Raw genomic sequence first — 11,455 nt, forward strand, 5'->3', positions numbered from 1 at the left:
GCGCAATGTCACATGAACGCAGTGCTACTGCTCCTAACTGGCAGCAGATCTGCACATATCAGCTGGACTGTTTGTACGCCTAGCTGGTTCATCTGCAGACCTGGTAAGAGACTGGCCGGTAACGTTAGAGGGAGGATGTAAAGAATCAAGTTCTGCGTGACTGTATAGGTCATAAGGGAACTTGGAAGAAAGAAAAGAGATTTTGTTCAAGTTGTTCCATCGAAGCTTCAGGGCATATCACCATGCTGCTGCTTACGCTTAACAGTCCAGACACGCGTGACATGCTGTGTAATATGTAACTGTTTTGGCATTTTGCTACTGTCCAGGTACTAACATTTCCATTGAGTAAAAGCTATCTAGCCCTTAAGAAAGGAATACAAAAAGTGAGCACCAGTGAACACGCGCTGTGTTCCAGCAGAACATTTTTGACCTCCTGATTTTAATCCGTTGACAGAAGTATCGGAGAAACAGCTCAAAAGTTTAGCGTTAACCAAGACTTAGCACATCAAAATTAAGAATTAAGAAAATACCTGCTTCAGTACAGACATTTCTCAAGTCTGCTCCATTAAAGCCATCTGAAAGCTTCACAATTGCTTCATAATCTATTCATAAAACATGAATGCCAATTAGAAATAAATTCACACTTCCTGTTACGGATGCCAACGAAATACATATCCAGCTAACAAAGACACACTTTACTTTGATTTCGGTGCAAATAGATAGCTGTCCACTAGACTTATAAATTAAATTAACCAAAATAATCAGCTATATTACCCCTTTCATTAAAGCAGAAATGTATTGCAGCCAAAAGCTCATATTATATAATTAAATGCCAAAATTACTAATTTGTGGTCATAAGCATCAACATGAAATGCAAGAAAAGCTACATCAAGGCAATGTTCTTATCATCACTTAAATGACGTAAAAACCTGGAAAACTAATCTCCAAGTGATCATAACTCACTCCCTTTACGCTTATAACAACTGCATCTATTGAAGGCATTTAATATCTTGATATATTAATCCTGATATTTTATGCACATATATTTACTAAAAAAGTGGCTACGGTTATAGTTTCTAGAATCAATTTCTAAAGCACTGTGTCTGTTGAGCCTCCAGCAAGTTCTGATTTTTGCAAGGCTGCTTATTAAAAAAAATTATCAACATTTTGCAAAACTTTTCACAAAACTTTTCACAACAGTTTACCTTCTATATGAAATTCAAAACATCTGAACTGAAAGTTTTTATCTTAAGAATCAAAAAAACCCTAGAGATTAGAAATTCTTCAACTTTATTTTAATTCCATGTAGCACAATGTGCTATAAACAAGTCTCCCCATAATTGGAAAATCAAAAAAATTAAGCAAGGGGACTAAGCTTTGGTAAGTTTAGAGTCTTCAGTAGACTCTAGTACTAGAGCAGGAGAATCTCATGCTGGAACCTGGAACAGGTCATTTTCTTAGGATTTTAATGCAATTCAACCCCACCTTGATGATAAGTTCTGGACCTCTTTTCAGGATCTCAAAGCTGAGCATCACAGTCCCGTATCACGTTCAGAAATTTAGCTACTACCCATCTGACAGCTCACCTTCCTAAATGGGGTGAAGGAATGATCCTACCCTGCTTCCACTCCAGTGCCCAAAGGTACAAGAAAAAGGATGAAGTACTTTACCTCAGGTTCGTGATTTGCTTTGGAGCTTCTTCTCTATCTTAGACTATAGTCGCATGCATGTTTAAGCCAATACTGCTACTAAGAAAGGCAATCCTCATCCCTCTCGCCCTCCCCCAGCTCATTCCCGCTCCCGAGCCACCCCCTCTATTGAGCTGCAGCTGTTTACGCAGCCAGATGGTGAACGAGATCAGTTCCACTATCCAGATCACGCTGCCTGGCTGCATGAATAGCTCCTGTCAGCAAAGAGGCGGGAGTAGCAGGTTGCACAGGGCTGGGAACAAGCAGGCAGGGTCTGTGGGGCCTTACTGAAATAAAAGGCAGCCAACGTCGTTTTAAAGGCAAATCACAATTAGTTTCCCTGAGGAAAGCTCTGAAGTGTCACTGTGAAACTAAGACTCTGGTCAGCTTAGTAACACAGTCATTAAATAAACCTTCCCCATTTTATCTCACAGATACTTCCACTCCTTACGCTCTGGAGAGAGCTCTCTACACCACTAACTAAAGACAAGCTTTGTTTCAGACAAAAAGGTTTTCATTATGGCATCTCTGAACTCCAGAGTAAGTTTCTCCACGACTTTTAAAGATTCTTCATTGTTTTCAGACTTCTGCAGTAACAATTTTTCTTTCTTGGCGGGGGTAATGAAAATGCTGTTTACTTGCATTAAGCTATTCCTTTAGAAACAGGAAACTACCTGATGAGAGTATTATTTTCCAGTTTACAACTGTGCTCCAAAGGTTTATATTCAGTTCTCCTTTGCAAAGAAGACTTAGCAACAATTCAATCAGGATGCATTAAAAAAAAAAAAAAAAGTAGAATTCCAAGAGAGGGGAAGTTGAGTGGCCAGTGTAAGGGAAGGAATTACAAGGGCAGAGTCATCCTAACAACTCACCCTCTTCACGTTTTTACAAACAGAAGTAGGAAGGATATCCAGGTAGCTTCCTACTTACCTATTTCACCATGTTTAGTGATAGGACCTGCATGAATCTTCAAAATGTCTAATCTGGCTTGTTCATTTGGTAGATCAATATCTAGAAAGAATTACAGCTTTAATAAAATCAGAAAACCACAATTCATATGGATAATATCCTCCTTCCAGCCACTCTGAAGTAGTAACTCACGGATTTTTCTATCCAGTCTGCCAGGCCGCAGAAGTGCAGGATCCAGCGTGTCTGGTCTGTTAGTAGCCATGATCATTTTAACTCTGTGCAGAGTATCGAATCCATCCATCTGATTCAATAACTAATAGAAAACAGAAGTTTGTTTTTAAACAAGCCAAAACCCTCCTAGCATGATCTATTGTACTTATTTTCTGCATAAGTATTTTCACCAAGATACAAAAGCGGTACAGATGAATCAGAAAAAAAAACGCTACAAGCCTTCTAATGGAAGGCCACAGCTCCCTGCATGTTCTATAAGCAATAAAGGAGAACCTAAGAGAGACACTGAAAATGCTTTGCCCAGAGAAAAAGAATCTGAGCAAAGCAGAGCTCAAACGTGAAAGACTTGGCTAAAACAATAAGGCAATGAAAACGGTGCAAGTACTAAAGGAGCCAATGGTTAGCTGACACATTTTGATTGTATTGCACTAGGTCCAGGACATTCAAATTAGACTTGGAGCCTCTAGAATACTAATATACACATACGAAGACATTTCATTGTGAAGATTCAAAGTCCTTGCTCTTTGATCACAGTGATTTAATTCTTTATGCAAGTCAGACACATTCTTTTGAACCGGGCAAACTGTTTGCAAACATAGGCCAATGAAGTTTCCCATTAGCTTCAGAATTCTTAATTGTCACTAGTGGTTTTAAAATTCTCTTCACACAACCCAGTTTACCAGAGCAATTAGTATAGAAACAAAGAAATACAACTACTTCTCCTAGTTTTGAAAATCAAACTGTAATAGTTCTAAAATGTTAAAGAGTAAGTGTCTTTGGGACTAAAAGCGACAAGCTCCGCTTTCCCCTCTTTAAGGAGGAGGAAGCCCTCCGAACCTTCAAAGAAGATGCAGTAAGCAGCAGCAAAGTCAAGTCACAGTAAGGAGAGAAAATATCCCAAATAATTCTAGCAATTTTAAGGATTCTTTCAATTAGTCTCTAAGTTGAATACATAGCTGAGTTATCCAGATGTGCAGCTGTCTTTTGCAAAAGCAGCATCTAGTTCACTTTTAGCTTAAGATTATTAACTCAGAAAAAGTTCTAACAAGCCGGATCACAGCGTAACAATTCACATCTGTATTATTATTTAATGTGGACTGTACAGTAGGTAGTCAGGGATTAGACACTCACCTCCATCAGAGTCCTCTGAATTTCTCTATCAGCTGAGGTGCCTTCAGAAAAACGACGACCACCTGCAGCATACCAAACTTGTAAGTTATCGCACTTTATTTTTGCCTCCATATAATACTAAGTCTGAAGGCAATTAGGTATCCCTTTTAAACTGCGGGGAAGTAGGGGTGGTATTTAAAGAGTTAAATGCACACATTTTAAAATGCTTTTTCATATACTAAAAAATATCCGAGCCAGATGTGAACAGGTATGGTTCTAAGCTAGCTGTAATAGCTCCAGGAGGAAGCTGAACCACTTGTCCCATTATGTTTCTTCTGAACAAACATGCATGCACACTCTCTTTTGAGAAAACAGACTGTAGCTTTATAGCTAATTTCAGTGTTAAAAGGAGACGCTAGCCATCCTCCAGGCCATTTTTCTTACCAATAGCATCTATCTCATCCATGAAAATGATACATGGCTGATGATCTCTGGCATAATTGAACATCTCTCTGATCAGTCGAGCACTTTCACCAATGTACTTGTCCACTATCGAACTCGACACCACCTTTTGAAAGACACACGAGTGAAGATACTGGAGTGCAAACAGATTAAGCATGTGTGCATGTGCGTGAGTGCAAGAGTAAAGTTCCACTACCTTTAGGAAGTTGCAGTCAAGCTGGCTAGCAACAGCTCTGGCCAAAAGTGTTTTCCCTGTACCTGGACAGACAAGAGATTGAAGCTGTTTAACTAGTAACCGAACATTGCATGCTAGCGACTTGGGAAAAAAAAAAGGAAGGAGAAGGAAGGAAGGGGGGAAAAAAGGGGAAAAAAAGAGAGAACAAACAAGGCTATTGCCACAGTTTGAGTGTGACAACTAAGCCTTCATTACCCTTTCATAAGACTCACCAGGGGGGCCGTAGAGCAAGCAGCCTTTTGGAGGTATAATTCCCACACGCTGGAATAATTCCGGGTTTGTAAGTGGCAATTCTATTACCTGTGAAGAGACAGATAAACAGAGACTCTGTCTGAGTTTTAAAATAGATCAGCAATCCCAGGAAGCTAATGGTACACTTGCCAGTCTGTTTTCCAGATACCTGTATTATTATTTATCTGTCCAGCATATTTTGTATGAGAAACAGGTAAGTAAGAAAATGTCAGACTGATCTAACAGATTGATCCACAATCCTGTCCTTGTCATTCAGACTTCAGCTCCACAATGGCTTGTTTTTCTTGATGCTCTTTGCTCAAACCATGTTTTGCCATTGTCGTAATACCACTACTCAGAGCGATTCTAGCAGTTTTTGTGCAAAATTCAAGTTTGGTTTGTTGGCTGTCAATCCTAACTATGCCCTCCCACCTGACTTTATGGCAATCCCTTAGCCTAAAGGGTCTTGGATCCTTCAAACCCTCTTATTTAGGGGATTTTCTTCAGTTTAATCTCATTCCAAGCTTCTGTAGCAGTAGAGATAAGTTATAAGCCAGTTTGAGAATTGGGCTTTGGTGTTTAGAATAATCTTTCTCTACTACTGCAAGGCGTGTGCACAGCACATAAACAATCTCTGTTACAGTCAGTTGGCTGACAGCAGCACGAGCTCGTCTTCAAACACCCGCATTCCTGGGCAGGCTTGCACAGCCTGCAGCACTGATGCCCAAGCTAACAGGATTACTTCAGTATGAGTGCACCAGCACCCCGCAATCACACTGCTGTTTGCCACAAAGACAATTACAAAGCTGGAAAACATTTAAACAACGCTTCAGAAGTTATCTTCTAGTACAGGAATATGTAGTCTAAGTTAATGAAACATGGAAATCACTCATCTGATAGGATCCTTTAACAGCCTGTCTCATGACAGTTTAGGACAAACATCAATAAGATATTTTTGCACTGAAAAACTTCACTCAGAACACATCCCACAATTTGATAAGTGTTTTTGAGATACTGGATACCTCTCGCAGCTCTCTGATTTGTTCCGACAACCCTCCAATCTCAGAATATGAAACATCCCCTGGATCTTCATGAGACATATTATAAACCAGTGGATCCACCTCCCTTGGCAAATATCTGGAAAAGAGAGAGTAGACATTTTTCATTGTGCAGACACATTTATAACATTATTGCAATAAATTTTACAGCAACTATGAAAATTATTTCTTCTCCCATCTTGATAATGTTTGTTGAAAACACAGAGTAAACCCCAAACCTAGCAAACTTTTTCAAGTTTTAAACCAAACAAACAAAAGCTTAAAAAAATGCTGAAAATGCTGAGTTGTAAATGAATTATTTTTTAAAGAACAATCAATTTCTTTTTAAACCATATATAATAATAATAGACACGTAAGCCTTCCCTCAAAGTAACTGTCCTTACTGAAGCCCTGCTTTGCAGAAAACATTCACAAAACATTAAAGAACTGATTACTCAAACCTTTGTGTAACCTACTGAGCTCACTATTTTTCCCCCTTTGCATGATGAGCAGAAGAGCAGCTGTAGAGCAGAAACCTACCTCATAATAGTCAGAGTGGTCATATCCAGAGCAACTCTTGTCCCCGGCTTCAGCTTACTTTTGTCAAGCTAGTCACAAAGAAGGTATTTCTATTAGAACCACACTCCAAAACAATGTCTGGTTTTAGCCAAGATGTTTACTGTAGCTTGCACTCTTTGCTCAATCACACACAAGAAGAAAACAAGGGTACTGAGCTACATGCCAAGCAGCTCATTTAGTAAACACTGTGTCCCCGTCACCACCATTTTTGGGAATGCTTAAACTGGGAAAAAGCTGGCCCACTGTTTCATGGGAACATTATCTGTGGGAGAAGCGATCCTGGAGCTGGCCTAGACCAATGAACCTGTTGATTGTCACAACTGGACACCAGCAAAGCTAAACCAGACCACAGGAAGAATTTTTATTAACGTTGAAATAGATCTTGAACAGCAAGTCGTTAACTTACCTCTACCACTTTTGAAAATAAATACTATTTTCTAGTTTGTAATTTTTTTTTTTTTTTTTTACTGCTGTCAATCTGACTGGATTAGTGAGAGATCTAATCCTCCCCTCTGCTCAACACAGGGCAGAACCAGCTGTTTCAGAAGAAGTAAGCAATCCTCCTTTAAGGACACACGGAACAGCCTGCCCATTTGAGTCCGAACTTGCCACCCTTCTACTCAATGACTTTCTCATTTCTAGACTGACAGAAAGGGTGAATAGATGTTCCTAACGTATTTTCTCCAAGCCTTCCATCATTTGCACATTTTCACATATCCAGTTATATCCCATCTTCAAAGTCAGCCATCCCAGTTGTTATTCTTTTGCTATCATTTACTTCAGATGCCCTACTCATCCGCCTCAGAAGTTTTTGTCTGCTTACTCCATTTTTATGAGATTTTTAAACACGTTAGCAGTCCTATTCCAGTACACCCTGTTAAATTCTGCTGGGATTAAAACAACTAACTTGCATTTCTCACCTTGTTTTTAAGAAACCTGGTCTAGGAGAGCAGTCTCACCTCTCACACAACACAACCTTCAACTACCATCATAGAGATTACCTAATTTCTTCTCTTTTTTTTTTTTTTTTTTAAAAAAAAAGGTACTCAATCCACATGTGAAGAACATAAAACCTATTTAGTCTGAGCTTTACCGACACGGCATCTGAACAACAGGGACCTCGACAACTGTTTGCAAGTACTGCCTGAAGCTTCCTGTCGCCACCACTGGGGGAATTCATAAGATCCCCCAAGGAATCTATGAGAGTCCTTGCCCACATGGGCTCTTCAGTCTCTAGTAGTGTTCAGGATCAAGCTGTCACTCCTCCCTTACTGGGGTCACTAACAAGACCTTTATCTAGCTGCCTAATCTTAAGAAACCTGTAAAAGCTTGAAATTCTATCAGATTCAACATTGCCCAATAGATTTAAGTTATTCTGCAGTGGGAAGAAATCAAAGAGAAACCACTTGACCTTGAATTCCTTAGGAAATGAACTTTAGATGGGGAAGTAATTTTCTCTCAATTTAAACAGCTTCGCTCCCCTTCCTCAGCAGCACAGCACAGCCACAAGGACTTTGATCAAAAACTAGTTCTTCTAGTCTGCGAAACTCTCCATGGGAAATTATTTGCCTTGATATTTTGACATTTTGAAAACAATCATGGATATGTTTTTTTAGTCTCTGGTATCAAATCAAGGATCTTTTAAGATCAAAGAGTGTTTTTACCAAAGAATAAACTTGAAAGTACATGCTGGAATGCCAGGCTCATCCAAGCACACCCTATTCCTTAGCATTTATCTCTGTTTCAACACAGAACCTCAAGACTACCTCACATCCCCCTAAGAGGAATTAAGTATCCTTATGTTCCAGAAAAATATTTTGTCCATTCTGGTGAAAGAAAATAGCGAGTTTGCACCATAACATCTTGAAAGGGATGAAGCTTAAAATTACATATTTAAAGAGCATTCCAATACTAACAATTCTTGCAGATGTTTTATGCAAGCAATCGGTATGCTCGAGGAAAGTCAAGGATATCTGTATACACACTGCATGAAATAACACACTGGTATCCACATTTCTCAAATAGTTTGTCTCTAAAAGGAGGAGAAAAGGTCCATCCTTACTGAAAAATATACAATCCATTGACAGAGTCAATACCATAGGAAAATATTTACTACATAAGTTTTGTTCACTGCTTACTGCTAAGTATTGTTAATTGCGGGCCTTCACCAGGAATTCCTCTGACAGCTAGAAACGCCCCCTCCGCCCCTCTTTTTAAATTCTTCAGAGTACAGCAGGCTCCCCGCTCTGCATTTGCTTGTGGCCTCTCAGCTCCGACAGCCACCACAACACCATTATGGATGAATCATCTGAACAGAGCTGGTTAACTTTTGTATATTGGAGTTCTATTACACTGCTCTTCAATTTAACTTCCACGTATAAACCTTAAGCTAATCCAGAGATTCTGGGTACTGAAAAACATTTGCATATTAGTCTTGCAAACACATTTTCTTTCTTCACATTGAATCAGTAAGAGTTCAAAATTCTGCAATGAGCATCTGTTTCTCTTCAGAAAGAGAAAAAAAAGCCACCTTTAACATCAACAGCATCACCTGTGCTCCTTTTATTGAAGAAATTTTTATTTTTCACAATTTCTGTAATACAAGAGAACATGCTACAATTGTGATGTGTTAAAAGCTCAACTGCAGTTACCTTTCTCTGCCATAAAAGAATCAGTTCAAGATGCACTGAGAGGTCACAGCTGCTAAAAGATCTTAACCTTATTTGTGCATTAAAATAACTAAGTAAAATGCTGCCGCCTTCTCAGGATACGTGACCCTTCCCTGGGGTCACTATTCTCTGTTCAGAGATACCTTACAGTCTCAAATTTCGTAAACATTCTTCTTTCCTTCCATTTTTCAAAGCCAGGGATAAGTGTAATAAAATCTAACTAGAGATTCACTTTTGCTCCCCCAACGGCTCTGCAGTTGCAGAACACTTTCACTAAGTATTGTCATTCCTACTTAATAGGCAGCTTTGGTAAGGAATAGCCGATCTACGATAGCCGATCTATGGGTTTTAATTACTGTAAGTGGGTCACATTCAGTGCTCAATTAACCAACAAGCAGTTTTTAAACCATGTCTGCACTACATCCCTTGTACTTTTGTATAAAAATAAAAAGCAAAGAGCACCTCTAAGTGGTCCTTGCTAACTATAGCAGAAGATGGATTATGCTGTAAGGAAGGTTCTGTATTGAAATGTCTAATTTATACAGAATTTAGTGTAGGTAAAAAAGCTGTTGTCTCATAGACTAGAAATGACAAGGCTTTTTTTAAGATCATTAAGGACAGATAAAAATCCCTCAGAGCATTTAGAACAGGGGCCTTACCTACCATAATTATTTCCTGAAGAGCAGTGTAAAAACATTAGAAAAAAATACATGAAGATACATAGCTATATAACATTAAATCTAAAGCTCAGCACTGTGACAGTAATGGTCATATGCCGTGTTCACAACATCGCAAGGAGACTTTACACAGTTGATTAATCTTCATAGAGTTCAAAATCAGGCAGAAAGACAGAGCTTCAACTCAATGAACAGAATAAAAGGTTCCAGGAATGTTTTGGACTGCTATGTCTTTACTAGGAAGTTACACTACTACCAGCTACGAAGGGAGAGGGCAAGTGGATACCAGTATAAAATAGCCATATACATCTTAAAGAAGAAAATACTTAATCCCATTGAGAACCCAGTTTATCAAAAGGCAATACTAATATTCAAGACCAAAGCAAACTTTTAATGAATGTTCACATAGATCAGCTACCTGACGACGACAGCCAACCACATATCTTGGTCCATTTGTTGCCTTCACAATGACTGGAGAGAGAAGATCAAAGAAAAAAATCAAATTTACTTGATTCACTGCTCTGAATTATGCTTCTGAACTATGCAGTATATGATATTCTTCTGTTAATACTCAATCACTGATACTCTAATTCTTTACTCCTCCAAATCTTTAGCCAGATTTTAACTACAAAAGCTTATTTTCAAGATTTTAGAGAATGTAACAGTCCAGTGTACTTACATTTCTCTTCTGTTAGCTGTTTAAGAACCTCACCAACAATCTGCAAAAGAATAAATGCAGTATTAGCCAACAGATAAATTACCATTGCAAAACAACATTTAACACGTTTCAGGACATGGAAGATGACTGTCACCTTTGAAATTCTTTCTCCTGCTTCATGCTGTTTGCCAGCACTTTTATTTCTTTAACGCATCTCCGTCAACAAAGACAAACACAGAAAACCTCTCTACCCCATACACTTGGTGTGTCTGTTCCTGATGGTAAGGCCCCTGTTTCTGTTAGCTGTACCATTCCCACTTACTCTTTCTCGATACCAAAAATGGACTTAAGTGCTACTTCCAGGCAAGTCCACTGTCAACAACTAGCACAGGCTGCTATGAGTTCGTTTCTCTTACGTACCTGCCCGACACTCTGCAAGGCCTTGAGATCATTTTCTGATTTTTCATATTGCTTGGTGAGCTCTTTCAGCTGTTCCCTTACTAGAAGAGGAAAGAAACAAACACAGGATTTTGCTAACATTCAATCCAATAGTAACTCAGGACCAGGCCCTTTACAGCAGAAAAGCAGCAGGTAGAGCTAGACTGTGGGAGATCTGCACACCCAGTAACTCATCCTCCTGCAAGCACAGCGGAGCCCGTGCTCAGCAACTCCAGGGCCTGCACACCCTCTCTTATTAGTGAAAACACTCTGCAGAAGGCGTCTAAAAACCCAATCCAGAATTTAAAAATCTCAAATTCAAAGGCATCCGTGCCTTTGCATTGACATTTGTTCGGGGGGACATGCTACTGCCAGAACGATGTAACAGAGAAACAAGAAAATAAAAGGCTGACAGAAAAACCTTACGGGGGAAAAGGCTGAGGAAAGAGAACGGCCCGGCTCGACCTGGAGGCGGCAGGGCCTGACCCTCCCGCCCACCCCAACGCAAGGGGGGTCCCCAGGGCGCGGGGC

General features: G+C 39.5%; 1 protein-coding gene across 1 annotated transcript in view; it reads right to left on the reverse strand.

Moving 5' to 3' along the window:
- PSMC6 (proteasome (prosome, macropain) 26S subunit, ATPase, 6) overlaps positions 1-10,986 on the reverse strand; it is a gene marked incomplete at its 5' end in the record, with an annotated part of 12,119 nt that extends 1,133 nt beyond the window's left edge. Inside the window, 12 exons of the mRNA XM_009583026.1 lie at positions 531-602; positions 2,619-2,699; positions 2,790-2,910; positions 3,960-4,021; positions 4,383-4,506; positions 4,597-4,658; positions 4,848-4,935; positions 5,889-6,003; positions 6,444-6,511; positions 10,247-10,299; positions 10,508-10,547; positions 10,907-10,986. Of these exons, the coding sequence (XP_009581321.1) occupies positions 531-602; positions 2,619-2,699; positions 2,790-2,910; positions 3,960-4,021; positions 4,383-4,506; positions 4,597-4,658; positions 4,848-4,935; positions 5,889-6,003; positions 6,444-6,511; positions 10,247-10,299; positions 10,508-10,547; positions 10,907-10,986 (966 nt within the window). The remainder of the gene's footprint in view (positions 1-530; positions 603-2,618; positions 2,700-2,789; positions 2,911-3,959; positions 4,022-4,382; positions 4,507-4,596; positions 4,659-4,847; positions 4,936-5,888; positions 6,004-6,443; positions 6,512-10,246; positions 10,300-10,507; positions 10,548-10,906) is intronic.
- Between the last annotated feature and the right edge of the window lie 469 nt (positions 10,987-11,455).

Source organism: Fulmarus glacialis, unplaced genomic scaffold, assembly GCF_000690835.1.
Source record: "Fulmarus glacialis isolate BGI_N327 unplaced genomic scaffold, ASM69083v1 scaffold41328, whole genome shotgun sequence".
In the NCBI taxonomy this organism is placed as follows: Eukaryota; Metazoa; Chordata; class Aves; order Procellariiformes; family Procellariidae; genus Fulmarus; species Fulmarus glacialis.